Here is a 24,835-nt window from a genome sequence, read left to right as displayed (position 1 = left end):
AAGTGATGGATAAAGAAGAAAACCCTTATTTGAGTATAGATTGCGGTGACGAGAAAGAAGATGTGAATGTGGAAGTTTTGAATAAGCATAATCCAGCTGGTTTGTCTATTTTGAAGTTAAAGAAGAATTCGATTTTCACGTGTTATAAGAGATTTGAGCATAAAAGATGGTTTATGCAATGGAGCGAGACTTATTGTTAGAACAATGTTTTAAAGTGTAAACGTTTGACCGGAAATAAACGGAGAAACAGTGTGTATTCTAAGAATAACTTTGATCGATGAGAGTAGAAAAGGGTTTCCATTGAAGAAACTTCAGTTTCTTCTGCGATTAGTTTTTTTGTATGAAAAAACTTTTGGATTGGTCGGTATTGATTTGAGAAAAGAAGCTTTTGGGCACGGACAGTTGTATGTTGCGTTATCAAGAGTAAAAGCATGTAGCGGAGTGAAATTGTCTCCAGAGCGTAGAGATAAACGAGTGAAAAATGTTGTTAGAGAAATTTTGGACGGTCTACATTGATAAGAGGGACAGTGATTTTGTTTATTGAAGAGAAGAGTTTAAAAGTGCAAACAGATATTTTGTTTTGAAGTTATTTTGATTTTAGTGATGGTAACCCACCCTAAATCTTACTTCCTAATAAGGAAGGGTGCTTACTGAACGATGACGAACCCTTTTTTCGCTTTTCTTTTATCAATTTTAATCATTAAAAAAAAAACTTTTACACAAGAGGTAATCAATTTTGGACACCTAAAAGGAGCAATCCGAGACGCCGCTCTCCAGGGCAACCCGCCCGAAGGGCCTAGCTGCGGAGGCTGGGGGGGACACGCCCTGCAACTAGTAATTAAACTACTACGTTTTCTGTTATTTAACTTCTATAATTCACGTACAGTTTTGTGAATTCGATAAAATAAATTTGCATTTACATATTATATTATTTTTTCCATAAACAATTATACTGAGATAGATTAACCAAGAATGAGCGAGAGAGATACGATAACAAATTTGTTTAGCCGTTTACTAACGATAGTTCTAACGCATCGTTATTAAAATAAATGAATAATCTAAAATTTTCTATTCAAAATTACTAGCAGAGAAGATTTAAAACTTATTAAAAACCGAACCGAAGAAGGTTTTAGCTTTAAAATATTCCTCTACCCTATCTAAAGTCCCTATTATTTTCAATTCTTTTCTTATTGTTCGACTGTCTCTTTAATATCTGACGTAAATTTGATCAGTTATATAACAATATACATAAAATATTTTGTTTCTTTTTTTAATAAAAAAACCCGATTTCTGAGGATTACATTATCAAGAAAAACATTAGACATATATTTATTCGGTAAAACAATTATCTTCTGCTTTGGTTGTTTACCTACATATACGAGTAAACAACGATAAACTTAAAATTATATACAAAACATTACTTGATAAAATAAACTTTAAAAAAACTTTCTCGCAGTAAGTGCGTCAGAAGGCCGGATTTTCGGTTTTAATTAAGAAAGAAAGGATCTTACTCTGCTGTAATAATAATTTTTGAAAATAATATTGCTTTCAGTGTTTTATTGTATTTCATATTATGTTAGTATCACGTGTTCTCTTATAATACTGCGAAGAACTGTGTACTGTTCCAAAAAAAACCATTATACTTGTAAATTTGTGTTTTTTCTTCCTCCTTTTTACATAGTTAATGAGTTGTGGCCGCATCGATCGCTTAATACAGTTACTACTTGCCGACAACCCGCATCGATACTGTTACCCGTAATTTGTACGGTTTTGGAGCCGTGCTCACAAAAAAGAAAAGTTTAAATCGACCCGAAACAGACCCAAAACGATTAAAACTTCCATACTGATTTTTTTTTATATCAACCCCTTTCCTTCACACAAGATCGCGTTTTGGATTATAGTGAAACTAGCTCGCACCTGGCACTGCTCGCAAAAATCTGTTTTTGGCTACATACTTAATGTTTTGGGACCGTTGGGAAACCGACTTGCACCTGGTGGTGCACGAAAAAATCTAAATTTGGCTTTCTAACATGACACCCTTCAAGTTACAGCATGAAAACTTACCGAAAAACCCACTTTTTTCTTCTAACTCCAGTTTCTGTGAACCTATTCCCTTGAAAAACAATAGAGCTCGGTTAAGAGCGGATGAAAATATTATGCGTCAATATATATATAAACATTGGAGAACACTCCAAAACGTAAGAAAAGTCATCCCACTCCCCCCGACACCTTCTTAGAAAAGTTGATCGGGCACAGTATCGATTTTAACAAATTCTTTGGAAATCCGCTAAAAACAGAGTTTTAGAAAACGTAAAACACTAAGAGTGTAAAATGATACTTGGTAAGTTTTTCTTTTAAATTTTAACTTTAGAAATTTGCTCTAAATTAAAAACTATCGACAACTTTCTATTAAAAATATTATTTTGAACTTTTTACTGTTTTATTAATTTTTTTTTAAGTCTACTATTTTTTTTACTTATCCGAATATATAGTTATACCGTACAGCTATATTGTGTGCTAATCGGGTCAAATTTTGTGCGCCAGAGTTTTTACAGATTTAGAACGTTTCACGACTCTTCCAAAAAAAAGAACAGATATATAAGGAAACCCCGATTTAAGTAAATGATATTTTCGTATCCTTTTTTTATCTCCAAACGTAAAGAAAATCTAAAGTCCAATTTCACCTCCCGTCACCACCACCACTATGCGACCGAAAGTAATATCGTACTTTTCTTCGAAAACGCTGTAAAAACCCTTCTTTGTGGTTCTGGATTCAGTCGTATTCGTGTATTAGGTTAGACGACTGCAATACTTTAGTGTGTCATTTCGATTATGCATTTGAGGAATTTCATTCGGCGGAGGGTAAACATTTTTGCTTTTTCTTTAGTGATAGTTTTACTCGATATGTTCTAACCGAATGAACCGAATTTTATGAAATCTTTTACGATGACTTCTGAATATCGGTGTCATTTAAATTTGGTTTTAGTCGGTCAAGGGGTGAGGAGATACGATCACCACGGCCCCATATCTCAAAGTGTAGAATAATTTTTTTTTTATAATTCTCTACTTGCGTCTTTTATATTTAAATGTTTCACTAAACATTTATATATTCACCTTTTTCACAAAAATCACTACTTCAAAAAAACTATCGGCAAGAAACTCGGGGACGATTAAAAATAGGAAAAGAAATGTAGAGAAATGTTATAAAAACATTGCTATAGAACGTGAGCTTAGGGTCTTACAAATACAGTTAAATGTGTTACATTTCATCCTAAATTTTCTAACAATTTTTGGTAAAAAATAAATAATCCGATATTTACAAATACTACGCCGGGGAAAAATGGAAAATATATTAACATCGTATATTCAGACGATTTAATTATTTGTTTTAAAAATCTTTCGATTAAGCCGTTTGGAAAAAAATTACAGGATCCCCAGGGAAACTTTAAAAAAATTAACAAATAAATAAAATAATTATATCGGTCCGTTTGAAAAATAGTACGGCTTAATTAAACAATCGTAAAAAGAAGCATTTAGGCTCGAAATGATTCAGAAAATGTCATTTTTACCAGATTTATTATATATGCCTGTTCCTTTATAGAATACATCAAGCGCATGAGAAACGTAACATTTTTTTTTAATCTTTAGTAATATACACTAACTACGAACATATTTAAATAATATAGCTTATAAAATTAAGCTTTCTAAAACTAAAAGCAACGTTGAACTGGTTTCAAACATAATGAAAACCTATATTATCTGATTCAGTTTATTTTTAGAGGCGTGCTTTTATTTAAGTATTATTAAGACCAGATCTAATAAATTTCTCTCTCTCACTCACTCACTCACTCACTCTCTCTCTCTCTTAAGTCTATGACTCGGCCATTCTCTTTTCTTATTATATCTATCCTACTGTCTCACTTTTTTTTTAGATCACCAGTAGAAAAATCTCCCTCTTCAATCGAATACACAGATAAACGAATCGGAGCGAATTCCAATAACCAACCTAAACCGCGTAACTTTTTTTTTCAATAATAATGGATATAAAAATTAATCGCATCACATGTATATAGGTATTGAAACGTGTATCGTATAAAAAATTAACTAAACTCCAATGAGTAAAATGAATAATAAAAATAATCTGTTTTATAAATAATAATTTTTAACAATAAAAAACAACATTTCAAAATAAAAATATATAATTATATACTTAGCAAAAGAGAACATATTTCGGTGTAATTATAAAAAATAAATCGTAGAAAAAACTTCAAAAAATATCGTGTGTTAATTGGAGCAGAATAATTTATAATTAAAATAGTATATAACATTTTAATTTTAATTTTCAACTTGTTTTATACATATCGAGAAGATTAAACAAAATGTATATTTAACCTTGTATATATTTATAAATAACAAAATCTTAATACAATAATAATTTGAAAAAAAAATTATTTTTTTTTAAATTAGGATTCTTAAAATCCAGCACAGTAAATACGTTATATAAATAAAAAAAAAGAGCGAATAAATCATATCGTAAAAAAAGTTAATAAACTACTAGGAAAATTAATACACAAAAATAATCGTCTCTGATTAGTGAAATATTATAAATATTATTATTATTAATTTAATTAGGATTTACATAAAGCTTTAACTTAAAAATAAATCACTTACAACCGAAATTGCCCAATAATGGATAAAAGAAACATAAAATATTATAAAAAAAGCGTAAATTAAAAGTAAAAAAATATGATGCTACTTCAAAAAAAAAAAAATAAACAGTTTCAATTTATTTTAAAAGTTACGTCATTAATCTAAATTTAAGAATGAAATAAAAAACTTTTTGAAGAATGAAGAATTTAAGAATGAAATAAAAAACTTTTTGAAGAATGAAGAATTTAAGAATGAAATAAAAAACTTTTTGAAGTAAAAACAAACTGAAATGAAAAATCATGCAACTTATAAGAAAAATTTTTTAAACTTACTTTTTATCGCTTTCCAAAAAGAAATCAAATTCAACAGACATCTTGCAGCATAAAGCTTTCCTAAAAAAAAAAAAGTGTAAAAAATCATATAATTAAAACTTTACATATATTTTTTTTAATTAAATTTATTTTTGCTCATTTGCTGGTTCAAACCCGGCTCAGATAGATTAATATTTGTAAACGAAGGGTTATATTTCTGCCCGTAATGATATTACCCTCTCAAACATCGTTGGATATTAAGAGAGGAAGTTCTACAACTAATTCTAAATTTCTTAATCGGGAAGGATCTACACGATTTAGGTAAAAAGTTTATTAATTATAAAATTTTACTAAAGAGGTGTAATATTAAAAAAATTATTTCTTCGCTTCGGAAATTTAAGGACCGATTACATCGTTTCTTAATTACCCTCCTGTAGGGATCCGGTCGGTTTACTGTTTTGATATAAAGCATTATTATACTAGCCGGTCAGGGATCGCTTCGCTCGCCCTTCTGGTATAGCAAGGGGGCTCTCCGGGGCCCTTACTATGTTATTATCTTCGTACTTGTAAGGATAATACAGATAGGGTTAAAGCTTGTTCAATTTATAAAAACTTTCAGCGATTGTAATTTATTCAGAGCAACAATTCGGTCAGCATCGGACTCAAAACTTTGAGCGATCTGAAGTACGGTGCTTTGAGAATAGTCGGCCCCCCTCTTAAAAATAGCAGTTACAGCTTGTTACCCTTCCTTCTTATGGATATAAAAGCATTTTACACCGGTTCTTAGGGTTATCAGACAAACATCACAGACAGGTGATGGTACTTTGGTTTCTCATTTCTTTTTAATTTTTTTCGTGTTAAAAGTTTCCTCGCGTTAAAACTTTTTTTGCGGAATAGTTACAGATATATACAGACTGTTCCCGCAAGATATGCTGGACCAAACCGCTTACAGTTGCCCGTACGAGAATTGACTCCGAATGGAGACCGGTCGCTTGAAGCGTTTGCCCTTGTGACTTATGTACTGTCATCGAAAAAGCAACTTTAATGGACAATGGAGGCGCTTCATAATGAAGCACGAGTTTAAAAGAATGTACACCGAAACCGTCGCACATTTAAAAGCCATTTTATCGATAACTCAAAGAGATATCGAAAAAAGACCTTTAAGAGACATTTTTTGAAGAAAATTTAATTTCAAATAAACAGATATATTTTTTCTTTTTAGTCTCCGGAATCACCGTAAGGCATTACTTCAGAGGATGATATATATATGAAGTGTAGTCTTGTACAGTCTCAGGTTGACCATTTCTGAGATGTGTGGTTAATTGAAGCTCGACCACCAAATAACACCGGTATCCACGATCTAGTATTCAAATCGGTATAAAAATAACTGCCTTTACTAGGACTTGAACCTTAATCAACTTCGATATCAGCTGATTTGCGATGACGAGTTCACTGCTAGACTGATCCGATGGGTTTAAAATTTCAAATACTGCGAACTCCAAAAATAAAATTTCAAATAAGCGAACTCCAAATTCTATTTGACCATCGGTTTGCCCATAGTAAAGTTGAACATAGGCAAAGAACATAATCCGGTTGTTACCAGGAGTCATTAAAAGAGCCACCGTCTTGAAACGGCGAAACATTTCGTAACGGCAATAATCCTATGTTCTTACAGAGTATAAAAGCTATGTACATACAAAATTTCAACTCGATCGGTCGAGTAGAAATTGTGTGAAAGATTAACAAATTCAAAGACACCGCTATATGTATAACAGATATTACTTCTACTTATCTCTTTCATCGTGTTCGTCTCTATACTTCCTCTATTCGCAGCTAAGCTTTTTTAAGATCCTGTTAGTTTCCATTTCCTTTCGGGTCATCTATTACTCTTATTCTTTTCTGCCGTATCTTTTATCACCTTTTACCGATTCTTTTAATATCGTTTTAATTAAATTTTCTCTCTCGCGATACAGGAAATTGTTTAAATAAAAATTGTGGAGAAGAAATGAGGTATTTCCACGCTAGCATTACGTAATAGGAAGCCAATAGGCTTTACCCAGAAGCTATTTGGAATTGCCGTTAAGAATTCCTTTGGGCTGATTTATTCGCTTCGTTTCACAGTCGTTTTCAGTTTACCGTCTCTTTTTCAAGGTTTAACTTAAACCTCGATTCTTTCTTTCCTTTTCTATACCAGGAAAGAAATACACTTTTTGGTAAACGCCAATTATAACCGTAAAATTGTGGAATTATTGCAGTATTTATGTAACCTCATAGACGCAATTTTGTCTAAATACACGTTTGGTGAATCCGTTTCCACATAAGCCGCACAGAAAAAGCTTGGATTTAAACGCTTACCAGATTACGCCAAGTATTTTAATTTCCTAATACGAGAAACAAAACAATCGAGCGATTCTTCCAACTTAGAACGATTTAAACAACGATTCCTATTTAATGATCTTTATAATAATAATTATTAAATAACAAAATACGATCTGGCTACTGTCAGAAAAAAGCGTTCCTAGTAGAGTAGTTCAGATTTTATCACCTGAATTCAAAGAATATGATTATACTAAACCTTAATATTACAAACAATTAATTTGAAAAAAAAACAGAGTAATATTTATCAGTTAATAATCAAAACGAAGACAAAATCACAGAATTGTGGGGCCATTGCAAGTATTTTAAACATTCAAGCCGTACATTACCGGAACATCAGTCAGGTAAAAGTTTAAACTGTAATCTTATATAAATAAATGTACTCGTAAGAACCCCGCCTTTATTCGACACGAACCTCAACCTGAATATTGAAAAAAAGTCAATATCTTATTACAGCCACTGGATATAGAAAGAACAATTTACAAGGTAGGTTCATTAGACACAGCCTCTTTCATTAACATCTTCATCATTGAGCAATTAATCGAAACCGAGGAGGAAGGGATTAAGACTAATGAAAAACTGTAGATTGTGCCAAACGGACGATCTACCGCAAACAGATAGAGCCTGCAATACCTCACGAGATCAAAATACCTTTATTTCCATAAGGAACGACAAATTAACCAGATATTTTTATAAAAAAAGTATTTGGTTATCGTTACCAACCACAGACACATTAAAAATACGCTTCAACATATTGTAATTCCTCTAAATATTAATTACTACACTTTACGATCAGATATCTTTAATAAAAACTTCTATTCGTTAAAAGTACTCGACGAAACAACGTTCAGCCGCAAAAGTTTACTGAAATATATAATCTTCATTATATGTTTTACCGCTAATTTTATGTAAGCCTTCTTCATGGCCGGTGGGAATCGTAAAATATCACGATGAATTTTTTATAGCGATGATGTATTTTATAGTGCAACTAGTAGCATTTATTTAAGCAAAAATTAATCGTTAATTAAATTATTATTAATTCACTTTCTGGCCTCCGTGGCGCGAGTGGTAGCGTCTCGGCCTATCACCTGGAGGTCCCGGGTTCGAATCCCGGTCAGGCATGGCATTTTCACACGCGCTACAAATCATTCATCTTCATCCTTTGAAGAATGCCTAACGGTGGATCCGGAGATTAAATAAAAATTTAAAAAAATTCACTTAAGTAAGTATAACATATCGAGTTGATTTTACATCAACAAAACGCACACGCAAAGAAAATTTATATATAAACAAACATAACACGGCGTAAGGTGACAATCGATTAGATCAAGTTTGTCGTACAGCATTAATTCATCGTCGTTCTGCAGCAGAGTAATAAGTGTTCATCCGACAAGTAATTTGTATCGCATTATTTTTACACCAATGTCAACATATAATTTTTTAAAAACGTAACCGTATAAAATAAAGGAATTAAGAAATTAATTTCTACAGTTTGTATTTGTTATTCTTTATTTTCTATATCGGCTCTGATCTGTTCGATTCGTTTTTCAGTTACCTTTAAAATTCAGAATATCGATTTATATTTTTGATTAATGTCTATTATAATTTTGTCTTCTTTAGAAATTTTTACCTTCATTCACAACTTCACGACTCTTAGTTGTACTAAATTTTAACAGACCCATTACGCCTTAAAATATATCATATAACGAGATTTTTTCTTCTAGAAAATTTATATCGCTATTTTATTGTTTTCCCGTCTAGATAGCGGAATAGCAAAGCTATTCCTCTAAAAGGAAAAGTGCTGTAATCGGTCCGATTTGGGCGTATGCTGTTTTCAACGGATCTAAACGTTTTGACACCTACGGAACCCAAATTTTATGTAATGTAAATTTCCCGGATGTTAATGTTTGTATGTACGTGTCGGCCTTAATTAATCGATGTTGTTTTCGGTGTCAGTCTCTAAATCACTTATATCTCCAGAATTACCGAACCGATTTTGACCGAACTTAGTCACATTACTTCTAAATATGGGCACTGATACCGTTAAATTTTCAACTTAAAAGGTCAAGGAGGTGAGGCTGTAGAGCAAGATCGCCCTCAGTATCTCAAGATTTCGCCTAATTAAGGTCATATGTTTCTTAGGATTTGTTAACGATTAAAAGATAAACAATATTGGCAAAAAAGATTATTTGCAACATCGCACCCCCAGCGCAAAAAATGCTGTTGTAGTCGAATGCTATGTTCTGACGTCACGGGTGAGCGGTAGAATTACATAAATGAATAACATTTAAAATGTAAAAAGTAACTCGGTCTAGCTAGGTCTCAATCTCGATCGCCCGGTCGACTCGATACCTGTTGCGCTAAGCTTCGCGGCTACACCGGTCTGCCGACGGTACAAGCAAAATTTGTTTATGTAAGCCGTGAAATTACATTAGTTTAGTTATTGCCAACCGTTGTCGCTAGTACCGCCATTTCCGCGCGAATAAAAACGGTATGCGCGCGCGCGCGCGCTTTAGTTAGAATCATTGGATTAATTAAACGAAAAAATATTATATTTAAATAAAATGATAAATATTTTTAATTAAGTTGTGTGTGTAAGCCGTGCAGCAGAAACAACCCAAAGTTGTAGTACTTTCCCGGAAAGTCCTAAGCTTTTGTCAGCATCTTTAATTCATTTTATATTTTTAAGCTGAAAACACAAATTTTACATCAAAAGGAAATAGTTTTAAACTATTTTTTCTACAACTAAAATTCAAAAATCTCAAATTTTTTTGGCTTTCCTTAAAAACTCAGTGTTTTATAATAGTATAGGTCTCTTATTTCACACAAAATGTTTTTTAAAATATGAATTTATATTTCATAATAATAAAAAGAAATATCTCTTTAATCATACTAACTTAACTTTATATATATATATATATATATATATATATATATATATATATATATATATATATATATATATTTGCAACAAATTTAGTGGTAAAACGAAATAAGATAAATTTATCTTAAATCAAAAATTTTTGAAGATAAGAAATGAATTTAAAAAAATTAAAAGCTGTTACATTATAATGTAAGGAGTAGGTTTCGTGATGAACAAGAAGATAGGGAGGAGAGTGAAGTATTTCAAGACGCATAGCGATAGAAACATTGTAATAAGAATAAAATCAAAACCTAAACCGACAACGATTGTTAACGTCTATATGCCTACAAGCGCCCATGATGATGATGAGGTAGAGTGTGTATACGAAGAGATTGATGAAGCAATTAAACACGAAAAAGGAGATGAAAATTTAATAATAGTTGGAGATTGGAATGCAAGCATTGGAAAAGGCAAGGAAGGAAATATAGTGGGTGAATAGGGGCTGGGCAAAAGGAATGAAAGAGGGGACCGACTTATAGAGTTTTGCACGAAGTATAATTTAGTAATTGCCAACACCCAATTTAAAAATCATAATAGAAGAATATACACTTGGAAAAAGCCAGGCGATACTGCAAGGTATCAGATAGATTATATCATGGTTAAGCAAAGATTTAGAAATCAACTCGTCGACTGCAAAACTTACCCTGGAGCAGACATTGATAGCGACCATAATTTGGTGATAATCAAATGTAGATTGGGGTTTAAAAACCTGAAGAAAAGGTGTCAGATGAATCGGTGGAATTTAGAGAAGCTTGAGGAAGAGGAGGTAAAGAAGATTTTTGAGGAGGACATCGCAAGAGGTCTAAGTAAAAAAGATAAGGTAGAAAATGTAGAAGAAGAATGGGCGAATGTTAAAAAGGAAATTCTTAAATCAGCAGAAGCAAACTTAGGCGGAATAAAGAGAACTGGTAGAAAACCTTGGGTTTCAGACGATATATTGCAGCTGATGGATGAACGTAGAAAATATAAGAATGCTAGTGATGAAGAAAGTAAAAGGAACTATCGGCAATTAAGAAATACTATAAACAGGAAGTGCAAACTGGCGAAAGAAGAGTGGATTAAAGAAAAGTGTTCAGAAGTGGAAAGAGAAATGAACATTGGTAAAATAGAAGGATCATACAGGAAAGTTAAGGAAAATTTTGGGGCACATAAATTAAAATCTAATAATGTGTTAAACAAAGATAATACACCAATATATAATACGAAAGGTAAAGTCGATAGACGGGTGGAATATATTGAAGAGTTATACGGAGGAAATGAATTAGAAAATGGTGTTATAGAGAAAGAAGAGGAAGTTGAGGAGGATGAAATGGGAGAAACAATACTGAGATCTGAATTTAAGAGAGCATTAAAAGATTTAAATGGCAGAAAGGCTCCTGGAATAGACGGAATACCTGTAGAATTACTGCGCAGTGCAGGTGAGGAAGCGATTGATAGATTATACAAACTGGTGTGTAATATTTATGAAAAAGGGGAATTTCCGTCAGACTTCAAAAAAAGTGTTACAGTCATGATACCAAAGAAAGCAGGGGCAGATAAATGTGAAGAATACAGAACAATTAGTTTAACTAGTCACTCATCAAAAATCTTAACTAGAATTCTATACAGAAGAATTGAGAGGAGAGTGGAAGAAGTGTTAGGAGAAGACCAATTTGGTATCAGGAAAAGTATAGGGACATGGGAAGCAATTTTAGGCCTCAGATTAATAGTAGAAGGAAGATTAAAGAAAAACAAACCGACATACTTGGCGTTTATAGACCTAGAAAAGGCATTCGATAACGTAGACTGGAATAAAATGTTCAGCATTTTAAAAAAATTAGGGTTCAAATACATAGATAGAAGAACAATTGCTAACATGTACAGGAACCAAACAGCAACAGTAACAATTGAAGAACATAAGAAAGAAGCCGTAATAAGAAAAGGAGTCCGACAAGGATGTTCCCTATCTCCGTTACTTTTTAATCTTTACATGGAACTGGCGGTTGATGATGTTAAGGAACAATTTAGATTCGGAGTAACAGTACAAGGTGAAAAGATAAAGATGCTACGATTTGCTGATGATATAATAATTCTAGCCGAGAGTAAAAAGGATTTAGAAGAAACAATGAACGGCATAGATGAAGTCCTACGCAAGAACTATCGCCTGAAAATAAACAAGAACAAAACAAAAGTAATGAAATGTAGTAGAAATAACAAAGATGGACCGCTGAATGTGAAAATAGGAGGAGAAAAGATTATGGAGGTAGAAGAATTTTGTTATTTGGGAAGTAGAATTAATAAAGATGGACGAAGCAAGAGCGATATAAAATGCCGAATAGCACAAGCGAAACGAGCCTTCAGTAAGAAATATAATTTGTTTACATCAAAAATTAATTTAAAGGTCAGGAAAAGATTTTTGAAAGTATATGTTTGGAGTGTCGCTTTATATGGAAGTGAAACTTGGACGATCGGAGTATCTGAGAAGAAAAGATTAGAAGCTTTTGAAATGCGGTGCTATAGGAGAATGTTAAAAATCAGATGGGTGGATAAAGTGACAAATGAACAGGTATTGCGGCAAATAGATGAAGAAAGAAGCATTTGGAAAAATATAGTTAAAAGAAGAGACAGACTTATAGGCCACATACTAAGGCATCCTGGAATAGTCGCTTTAATATTGGAAGGACAGGTAGAAGGAAAAAATTGTGTAGGCAGGCCACGTTTGGAATATGTAAAACAAATTGTTAGGGATGTAGGATGTAGAGGGTATACTGAAATGAAACGACTAGCACTAGATAGGGAATTTTGGAGAGCTGCATCAAACCAGTCAAATGACTGAAGACAAAAAAAAAACAAAAAAAAAACATTATAATAATGCATTACAGTTAGGATTATAATTTTTATATTTAATTTACAATAATTACAGTCCGATTTACAACACCGTCCGTTAGTAAGTAATTCAACAAATTCAGTTCTGGGAACAGTCCAGGGATGCACTGGTGCTCGCAATCGCCCGAACGCCGTTCCGGTACTGCTTTTTGGGAGAAATAAAAAACTGTCCATCACATAAAATTTGTTTCAGCTTAGAGTCTGGCCTTAACATTCAGTATCAATCGTTACATTTTTAAATGAAAGATATTATTACTTCCTATGGTGTACAATGAATGTTCATGTATTAAATGTTTTTTTTTCTTTCTGAATATTAAAATTGTTAGGTTTGATTCACCTAATCTTCACTTCACTTTTATTTATTTATACGTTATTCACGTACTACGAGCCGATAAAAAATATAACCTAAATTATAAAAAACGAAAACGGTCTTTGTTTTTGGATATCCGTAGGCAAACGGTAACAAAATACGTTGTTGAAGATCTAATTCACAAAAATAAGTTAAGCATTTGATATGAAAAAGATAAGTTTTGTTTCTTATCGATGTAAACAAAGAAATGAATGTGTATTTTTTATAACATTGTCATGTAGCCAGCAGCCTGTGGCCGTGAACTATATTCTTGGACAGAATCAAAACGTTCCGGTTCTGGAAAATTGAAGAATGCACCCGCGAAAAAGTCAAAGAAACGTGACGAAGTGCTATTCACATTTTTGATACTCATACGAAGTACATAATATACAGAAAGATCAGGTAGAGGTAGAAGCCTGGACTCGATATTTTTATCCTAAAACTTTGAACACGTGGAATTCCTTTTATTTTATCATTTTTAGTCAGGTAACCCTTATATTCTTTTCTTTGAATCACATACGCTCCGGTTTTACTCTCCCGACTATATAACGATTATGCTCTTATGGCTATACTGGAAAAGTATATAGATCGGTCAAAAAAAAAATTCTAAAAAAAATTGGTACTTTTTTTAAGTTTTCTGCCATACGGAAACATTTTTTAAAAATTTAACAAAACAAAAAAAGATTTAAATAAATTGTAAATAATCTGTAAAAACATTTTATATTCCAATGCTCCCAAGATCAAAAAACCTATTTCTATCTGACTGACATTTGTGCGTACGTATATTTATACGTACGTATCTATGTCAGGTTAGTTGTGGACTGCACGGTGTGTAGACGTGTCTATCTAGAGCTCCGCGTTTTTTGAAGTTTTTGATTGGTTTTTTGGTTTATATATTGATTTGGTGGATTGGAACTTTAAGTGGTTTGGATAAGGAATACGAACTATCATTTTTGTGTTATTTGGATACGGACTTACCAAGTTTTTTACAGTTTTTGTTCTCATTAGTGAGAACAATATTTTTGTGCTTTTTACTCACTAGTTTTCAGATATTATAGTGTGTTAAAGTGTTGGTGTCGTCTATCAATACGAGAAGACTACCAGTGTGAATTAAAAGTGAGTAGACTCATTATACAATAGCTTTTTATGAGTTTTTTTGAGGTTATAATAGAGCCTATAATAGCCGAATTATTCTAAGTTATTCGACAAGTTAGTACAAGTTTGTACAATTGATTATTAGTAGTAAACAACGACTTAGAAAATTTTCACAAAATATTTTATATTAGTGGAATTTTTTCTAAGTCCTTGGAAGAGTTTATTAGGGGAATAGTTTTTCTTCATTATTTTGAGTACCCCTCATCCTAGATCCATTTTACCTATATATCTATCCATCCCATAAAATTTCCTATCTTCTGACCCCCCATCCCAAAATTACCCCCCCCCAAATTTTTTGACCCAAGATTTGGGCAGATACATTTTACCTCACCCCCCCCACCGACCCCCCCCCAAATTTTATGGGGGGCACCCTACCTTGTGGGTACTCTACGGATGCGGAATTGTCTCCGTAGTTCATTTTTGCTACTATGAGACGTAGAGGATCTCTCCCAACGGAGGAAGACATGAAAAAAGCCTCGAGTTCACAGAAGACGGTGTTACCCAAGAAGACGGAGGGGAAGTGTAAAAAGAGACCTCGTCAAGGATCTTCTGAAGAGGAAGAAGGGTTACCGGAAACCCTAGGCAGCCTGATTTATCAGTTGGGCCTCACAATGGTGGCCCTTAAACAGCATATGGGTCCTGGACTTTCCAGGTATATTACTGTACATGAGCAAGAGCTCAAATCTATTTATGAGGGTCTGAATGCGTTGACAGAGACATCCAAGCCGATTACGTTAATAACACAGGCCACGCAGACGGATCCTATGGTTAGAGAGGATGATATGGAGCAGATTCTGAGTAGGGAACTGAGTGATGAGCAACTGCTTGAATTGCTACCAAAAAGGTGGCCAGATAATCTAAGGAATAAATTGGATGCAGTAACTGAGTTATCGGCTGAGGGAGATGTTTGTAGCATCATTGATATTAACAAAATTAGAGGAAATGAGGATCTGGAGGCCTCTAAGATAACATATAAGGCTGGTGATATACGAAGGGATGAGCAGATGATACTGGGAGAGAACGAAGAGAGTATAAAACGAAAATATAGAGTATACTATGACTCCAACGCCACAGATAAAGAAATAATGGAGGTCATATTGAAGGCTCTTCGAAAGGTGGTAACCCAGACAAGGAAGGTGGCGTTCATTGTGCCGAACAATAATATTGGAAATTTTTTAAAGAAGTTAGTTTCTTACTTGCTTAGGGAAGAGGAGGGGAAGGTTAAAGTTTTAACGCTTCCAGCGGAGGGTAGAACCCTGAGGACAGGGCAGACGCATATTAAGAAAGCTACGCCTCCGGCTGCAGACAGCAGAACGGTGGTGGTTAAGGCGGCAGGTAAGACATATGCTGATCTGTTGAGATCAATGAAATCGGTGGTTAGTAGCGAGGAGACGAAGGAGGTTATATCGCTTAGGAAGGGCAGGAGCGATGAGTTACACGTGAGGATATTGGGGGCACAGAATGCAGAAAAATTTACCAGCAACCTGAGGGAGAGGGCAGCAGACCTACGGGTCGATGTGCGATCGCGTGCTGGTAGACGAACTGTGGTCCATGTCAGAGACGTGGATTTGGACACAACAAGGGAGGAGATAATGGCTGCCATCACGGAGCGTGTGGGGACCAATGAGGAAGTGAGTATCACGTCACTCAGGAAAGGGTTTGCTGAAACGCAAAATGTTACTGTTGTTACATCCTATAGAGCTGCGTGTAAGTTAATTGAGGAAAGAATACGTATTGGCTGGGTAAGCTGCCGTGCCTATATTAGGGACGATACTGAGAGATGCTTTAGATGCTGGGGATCAGGGCACCAGCGACATGGGTGTAAGGGTCCCAATAGAATGGATCTATGTTTTAACTGTGGTGGCAAAGATCACAGGATTAAAGACTGCAAGGAACCTATGATTTGTCTTGATTGCGGTAGTCATGATCATAGGACTGGGGCCTGGAAATGTCACAAACATGATTAGATTTCTTATGGTAAATAATAACAGGAGCCTCCTTTCTAGCGACCTGGTTGAGGAGGTCGCTATTAGGGGAGGCTACGAGTTTGTGGTTGCTACAGAACCAAATGCATATGCTGTGGCTAGGAGGCAGTGGGTGTTGGATATGGCTGGAGACGTGGCTATCCGTAGAATTACTGGCAACAGGGGGTACTGCCTTTACTACAGAGCTGAGGGAGTGGTGGCCGTCGAACTAGACAAGTACATAGTCTTCGGTGTGTACATCAGTCCTAATATTACATTAGCTGATTATAACAACAAGATAATTCAGCTCCAGCGAATCGTGATGCAGTCTCCCAAGAAAGTCATCATCTTGGGGGACTTTAACTGTAGAACGGTCGCTGCTGGCGTGTGGTCCTCTAACGCTCGAGGGGAGGTGCTGGAGGACTTTTTGGCGGCCACTGGGGCAGTATGTTTTAATGACGGTACGCCCACATACAGAGCTAGGGGTCATGAATCCGTTCTTGACTTGGTGATAATGGATGGCGAAATTGCCCATGATTCGGTCACGGCTCAAGTTCTGGATGCAGAGTCCGGGAGCGATCATCTGATAGTCTCCCTGGTTATCGAGGAAGCTGTTGTAGTCTCTAATGTGCCTCAACCTGTGCGTAGATTGACAGAACGGCAAGTAAACAGAGTTGTCGAAAGAGCGGCGCTAAGGATCAGAAAGGAAAGAAGACTTACCCCGGAGGCGTTACAGGAGATAATTATGGATGAGATCAAACATTTGCCTGACACTATTTCCAGACACCACCCAGTCTACTGGTGGAATTCTGAAATTGCAGAACAGAGAACTGTTCTCCAAAGATGCAGAAGGACGGCACAAAGGTACAGAATAAGAATGGGCCTCACTGCCGAAAGTGAACGGGCGATGCAGGATTATAGAGCGGCGCGAAAGAAGTTAAATTACATGATTAAGATAGCAAAAAAAGAAAAATGGAGGGATCTGTGTGCGGAGCTGGATGCCGACCCCTGGGGACGCGCTTTCCAGGTCGTCACTAAGCGTTTGGGAAGACGTCTTCCAACGCTAAACAAAGAGAAAGTGACCCAGCAGATGATGGTGCTCTTCCCATGTGAAGAGGAAGCGAGGACTGGGCTAGTCCTGTGTGGAGGTGGCAGATTCACACAGTGCGAAGTGACTGCTGCCGTTAACAAACTCAAGGATAAAAAGAGCCCTGGTCCAGATAGAATTCCGTCTGCGATTATCAAGGGCCTGATGAAACGTATCCCGTGGGAGATGACAGATATAGCTAGCTATGGACTGCAGCATCGTTTGTTTCCCGACTGTTGGAAGGAGTCTAGGACGGTTTTTTTGACAAAACCGGGTGCAGAGAGGGGTAACGAAACATTCCGTCCTATTAGCCTCATTAATAATATGGGCAAGGTTGCCGAAAGACTGGTGGCGGATAGATTGATCAAGGAATTAGAAGACCGAGACGGCCTGCATCAGGAACAATATGGTTTCCGGAGGGGCCGTTCCACGGTCCAGGCGATCAGGAGAGTGGTGGACTGGGCGGCAGAGGTTCGTCGGGGCACATGGCGTACCAGAAGGATTCCCCTTGTGATACAATTGGACATCAGGAACGCTTTTGGTTCCGTACCTTGGTCAGCAATCATGCGTGCGCTTACCAAGTTAAGCATCAGCGACTACCTCCTTAATCAGGTAAACTCTTATTTGAATAATAGGGTGACAGAAGTGTCCACGCTGGAAGGTGTCGAGAGATTTCGGATCTTCGGGGGTGTCCCGCAGGGATCTGTTCTGGGTCCCTTATTATGGAATATATTCTACGACGAAATATTCAGATTGGATTACCCAGATGGAGTTAAAGTAACTGCGTACGCTGATGATGTGGCGGTGTTGGTCGAGGACAGGGAATTGGATGATGTAGAGGTTAAGGCCAATCGCTCCTTACAATTAATAGATGACTGGTTGACAAGCAACAATATGGAGGTGTCCCCCGGCAAGAGCAAGTGTATCCTGTTCACCGGGAGACGGAGACTTCGGGGAGTCAATGTCAGGATCCGGGGTGAGGTTATTGCTGAGGTCAATAGCACTAAATACTTAGGCGTGATAATCGATAAACACCTGAAATATGGCGGTCATATTGAGTCGGTGTGTAAGCGCGTGGTGCCCACCATTAAAGCCATTAGGGGCTTGTTCGCTGGACGCTCCATACCCAGAACCTCGACAAGAAGATTGATTATGTCGGTAACGGTATCTTCTACATTATATGCGGCATCAGTCTGGGCTGAGGCCATGAATATTCAACGTAACAGACGAAGGTTGCAGAGTATGCACAGGATGGCCCTTTTGGGGGTGGTATCGGGATATCGCACCATATCGTATGATGCTTTGTGTGTCTTAGCGTCGGTCCCGCCTATAGACCTTCAGGTCAGGGGAAGAAGGCTCACGGATGAGGGTCATAGCAAGGATGAAACTGCGGCAATTATAAGACAGGAGTGGAAAACCTGGTGGGCCGGCTTGACGGTGGCTGCTTGGACCAGGCGCCTGATCGGTGACCTGGACGCCTGGATAGACCGTCGACATGGAGAAATAGATTTCTACATTACTCAGCTCATGACGGGACACGGCTGCTTCGGTCAATATCTTAACCGAATAGGTAAGCGGGAGACCCCGAACTGCGATTACTGTCCAGCAATCGATGATGCTGAACATACAATTTTTAAGTGTCAAAGGTGGGCACAGCACAGATTTGCATCGGGTATAGATAACTTGACGGCAGATAACCTGGTTGAATGGCTGATAGCGAATCAACAAAATTGGGACAGATTCAGGAGTTTTGCAGCCACTATTCTCCGTATTAAAGAGAGGGAATCAAGGGGACGCGAAAGATAGTGACGTCGGTGCGGGGTAGGTGCGGACAGCCTCGTCCTGGAGGGCCAGCATGCTGAGGTGTGCTGGCTTCGATGATGGGGCGGGGACTCCATGGAGACTTTGTCAACTGTGGGGAAAAAAAAAAAGACCTAGTCCCGGCTGGCGGTGCTGGTCCTTTGGGGTCGGCTCCGTCAGTTAGAGGCAATGGCATAAAGACCGAGACCCGGTCCCTGTGGGGGGGCGTGGAACGGCATAGTCGGGCCATGCTGCCCCATGGCAGGGATTAGAGGCAGGCATGTTAAGATCCGATACCGGGGGGGTTGACCTGCCGTGCCGGACATACATCCGGTGGGTGGGGAGACCCCCTTAGAGTTTATGGACACGTCCCTGGGCAGAGTATACTTAACTGGATGTCCTGCCCAGGGATGTAGGGGAAAAAAAAACGTATCTATGTCGGCGTGTATTTGGTCTTAAATCTGAACCCTAGACGACCGATTTTCTTCAAACTTGGTTGACAGGTACTACCTTCAGGAGGAAAGAATATAATAAATTTTTGAAAAAATTGGAAAAAGTGGTTGGGGTCTTTTGACCGATTTCAGATCTTTACTGCGGCGCTTTAATAAAAAAATCTTTCTTACAAAAGTTGTAATTTTTTTATCAAGATCACAAATTAACAAAAATATTATTTCATAATCACCCCCCCCCCCAAAACAAAAATGAATTTAAGTATATATTACTCTTTTTTTTAGCTATATCCAGCTTCAGAAAAGGATATAACGGGAATTTTTTGCATCCGTATTTCCAAATCGATAAGCCTTCAAACCGTTAAAAACATTTTTTCCCGTCCGATTACAACGGTCTGCGGTAACAAAAAATATTCTTTTTTAATAAAAAAAAATTATTTATTTGAAATTTAAATTCATCTCGTGTGTTACCCTTCGCATTTAAAATGTAAAAATCTTAATTTTTCGACAACCCTTACTCTTTAGTATTTATTGAAAAAATAAATTAACTTAAAATGTTCACCCTCTTCCTAGAAAATTCAGAATTAGGGTTGTATATTTCTATTTTTTTTAGATTCTTTTTTTAATTTATTATAACCACTTTAGTGATTATTTTCTTAAAAGTTAATTTTATCTGAATGTTTTCCCTCGAATACGGAAGCTCCCAAAATGAACAAAATTTTGCAATTTCAAATCGCTAAATTTGTGAAATAAAGTCTCTAAAATAACTTAGCACGGTTCCCTGATGGGGAAGCTTTTTTCGATTTAAAAAATCGAAAAAATGCTTACATTCGATTTTCATTTATTTAAAATCAATTTGAGTGATTTTAATCAAAAAAGATCCTGGTGAATAACCTCCCAAATTTTCAAAAGGTCGAAAACATTTTTTCGAAAGTGCGATGCTAATAATATTAATATTAAGAATTTCGGTCATCGCTTTATTTTGTCTTCAAAAATTAAAATTAAGAGATTTAAATATAATAACTCGACTGGTATCGGCGGGAAAGTTATGTAATTCATCGCTGGCTTTTTCTTTCTTCGAGTTATTTACTCTCCATTTTTTCTCTCCGTACAATTCACTTAACCTCAATCTCAGCGTTATGTAATGTTTAGTTCTCCGTTTTACGTATTCTCTCCTTATTCCAATTCCTCTACGACCAAATTAACTAAATTTACACATCGTAATACTCTGCTCACCAATTTAGTTCATATCTTTTCTCACCAAAAATTATTCATTTACGATTTCTTCATTTCGTATTTCATCAATCTATCTAATTTTCAGTACCTTCTTATAACATCGTATTTTTTTCTTTACGTTTTTCCTGTCGTTCATATTTCAATACCGTAAATCATTAACTCCATACAAAAATATTTTTTTTGAATATATACGATTTAGATCTGTTTGTTTATCTAGCAGACTAATTTTTGCACGAAAACTTTCCCTTTATGTGACACGTTCCTCTTTTATTAGCCGATCCATTCTTAGCAATTTTATTATATAAATAATAAAAATCTCTAATTTTGTTTTTTTTTATTTTCTAATATTTAATTTCGAATTATTCTCACGTATGTCATATTTAAAAAGCTTTTTTATATCATTTTAGCTAAATCGTAACGTATTATCATCTAACATTTTTATATTTTCTGTTTCTGTTAGTTTTTCCTACCTCCATTCAGAAGATTTATCTATAATAGAGCGCTTCATGCCGGTCAAATTTTAATTAGGAAAAAAGTCTTTATTAGTAGATCGCTTATAATAGCAACTTACTTCACAAATTCATACGGTTAGAGAAGAATTCCGGTTTAAAATATAATACCTCTGATTACGAGCGGAGTAGAAGGGGTAATAGAGATTACTTGAAATTATTAAATTTATTATTGCTGAGACTTTAACGAAAAGACTCAATGAAATCAGCTTATAAGAATATATATCTTTTTTCGTTCTCGAGAGTAGTCCTGGATGAGACTTGTGTCGAAGAGATAATAATTATCGAAGTGTTTGATCGTAGAACAGAATAACTCGAATTTTTATTATGTAAACTATTAACAGCTAAGATTGTACAGTTTATTATCGGGTTCGGTTAACTGTTCGGAGACAAACATACGCCATGTAATTCTACGGATGAATGAGATCTTTCTTTAGAAAAATTTTTTTAAGCCTATATTTTAGCCGATCGATAAGGTGAGGTTCCTGTCCCGGGTAAAGTTCGCTGATACCCTAAAGGATTACAGGCAGAATTGACCTTCGTTTCCTGGAAAATTTACTGAAACTATCTTCTTCCGTTTTCTTCGTCACATCTTCTGACCTTTGATAGAGGTGGTGGGGAGATACCAAGCGCCGCTAGATAGAGGCGCTCAATATTTTTTTTTTGAGCTTGCTGAATATGTCTAACGGCTGAAATGCTGATTAAAATCAGGATTACTAATCTTTTCTAAAAAAACAAAGATATTTTAAAATTGTTTATTACCTGTTATGAGACGATGAACAATTTGTATTAACCATGTGTCCGTCTGAAACACAGAAAACATTTTTGTTAAATTTTTTTTGTTCAACGAATAAAAAGGTAAATATTAAATAGAATTAATTAAATGTAATCTAAACATAAATTACATCCTTAATTGATACAGGTGGAAAACAAAAAATAAATCAATAACGGCGACGCTGAAATTTCCTGGAAAATGGATTAATATGCTTCCAAATACATTGTTATTTAATTTCTAGATTTAAACCGTTCCGACTGTTCACCTTTTTAAGAATTGGATTAAAAAATTGAATGAAAACAATAACTTAGATACGCGCATAAAAAGAGTGAAAAACAAAAAAATCTGGAGAAACTTGAAAAGTTTAATTAAAAACTGGAGAAATTTAAAGTTTTGAATTTAAGTCATTTTCGTAAAAAATATATATTAACGTAAATTTTCGTCTTTCCCAAAAAGTAATTTAATATCACAGTAACATATTCATTAAGTCCAGCCTCAGTCGATTTTTTTTTTTTTTTTGAGGGCGAAAAACGTCTATGCGTTATCATCGGCCGGATTTTTTTTATGAAAAAAAAATAAATAAATTAAAAACAAATCTAACGGATAGATCTTAAAACTAATATCACGGGTAAAAACGAAAATAAAAACAAAAGTAAATATAATTTAACAAGGTCTGAGATGGGTGTATAAGGCCCATTCTCGGATAAGAAAAAGACTAAAAGAAACGAAAGAAAAAGAAAAAAGATAAAAACACTTACATAAAACTTAAAACTAAGACAAATTATATAATAAAAAATTAAAATTAAATTAAAAGCAAAAATTAAAAAGGTGAAGTAAAACTTACAACTATTATACAGAGTGATTCAGAGAAACGGGAAATTTTGAAAGTTGTGTTGGTAGCCGTGGGCGATTGGTACCACTTGATAAGTGGCGCCAGCCTCTCTAACGTAACCTGCCATTTAGTTGTCATGGATCCTTGGAGTGGTGCGCAACGTCCGTTTGCTATTAAAGCGTTTTACAAAAACAATGACAGTGTGGAGGAAGCGCGTAGAAAATTTCGCCGTCATTTTAATCTGGAACGGCACGACCTTGTTCCATCAGCACATGCAATTAAAACACGGATATCTAATTTTGAGGAAACCGGTTCGGCAATGAAAAAGAAACCTCCAGGCCGTGAGCGAACCGTCCGTACACCACAGAATGTTCAAGCTTTACAAGATGCTGTCACACGAATTCCACATCGATCAATTCGTCGTCTCTTAGCATCTTTACAATTGCATAGTTCAAGTGTTCGAAGAATGTTAGTGAAGGACTTGCAATACCATCCGTACAAGTTGCAGATCGTCCAGGAACTAAAACCAAACGATTGCAGTTGTGCGAGCATAATTCTGTAATGTAATGCTTCCGAAGATAAATGATAACGAAGAGTTTGTTCGCGAAATGTGGTTGTCAGACCAAGCGCATTTCCACCTCAGTGGATTTGTTAACAAGCAAAATTTGAGATACCGGGCACAACAAAATCCTACGCAACTACACCAGGGTCGGTTGCACAGCCAGAAAGTGACCGTGTGGTGTGCTATGTCATCTTACGGTGTTATAGGCCCTTATTTTTTTGAGGATGACAACGGTCTTGCGATTACAGTGACGTCGGCTCGTTACGTAGCCGTGCGTGAAACCTTTGTTGTGGAACAACAAAAGAGATTTCCACCGATTCTTAACACAGCCTGGTTTCAACAAGACGGAGCAACGTCACATACTGCACGAATATCGATGGCAGCTGTACGCCGATTGTTTGGAGAACGTGTCATTTCACGAAACGGTGACATTAGATGGCCTCCCAGATCGCCTGATCTCTCAGCTTGCGATTACTTTTTGTGGGGTCACCTTAAAAGCAAAGTGTTCCACAGTAAACCTGCTACAACGGAAGAACTGAAGGCAAAGATCCGAGAAGCAATTGCGGAAATTCCAGTTGAGATGTTACGTCAAACCGTGAACAATTTAACGAAGAGACTTCGTGAGTGTTTACGTAGAAGAGGAGGTCACCTGGAAGATGTCATCTTTAAAAAATAAACTAGAATGTATGAATCCTAAATTGGCAACATTTGTACAATTACATGAAATAAAATTCATTTTCTAAAAAAAAATTTTTCATTAACGTTATTTAATTTTTCAAATTTGCCGTTTCTTTGAATCACTCTGTATTTACAGACTTACAACTAATATCACAGACGAAGTTTTTAAAATACAAAAAAACACTATGTAAAATTTGAAAAATTCCGATAGGGAGTGTAAAAGGCTCCCTACTCGGATAACAAAATCAGAACACAGAACCACAAAAATTGAATTTTTATATTAACCCAGTACTACGCAAAAACAGAAACATCTG

At 35.7% G+C, this 24,835-nt stretch overlaps 1 protein-coding gene across 1 annotated transcript in view; it reads right to left on the bottom strand.

Moving 5' to 3' along the window:
• The window catches only part of fng (Fringe glycosyltransferase), a 334,450-nt gene that overhangs the window by 206,539 nt on the left and 103,076 nt on the right, over positions 1-24,835 (bottom strand). The window contains exons 4-5 of the mRNA XM_075364957.1: positions 22,437-22,479; positions 4,983-5,042 (exon numbers count right to left, since the gene is read on the bottom strand). Coding sequence (XP_075221072.1) covers positions 4,983-5,042; positions 22,437-22,479 — 103 coding nt within the window. The remainder of the gene's footprint in view (positions 1-4,982; positions 5,043-22,436; positions 22,480-24,835) is intronic.

The sequence above is a fragment of the Lycorma delicatula genome, chromosome 4, assembly GCF_047948215.1.
Source record: "Lycorma delicatula isolate Av1 chromosome 4, ASM4794821v1, whole genome shotgun sequence".
NCBI classification, from domain to species: domain Eukaryota; kingdom Metazoa; phylum Arthropoda; class Insecta; order Hemiptera; family Fulgoridae; genus Lycorma; species Lycorma delicatula.
The sequence above is the reverse complement of the archived record's forward strand: the minus strand, read 5'-3'. Positions and strand labels throughout refer to the sequence as shown.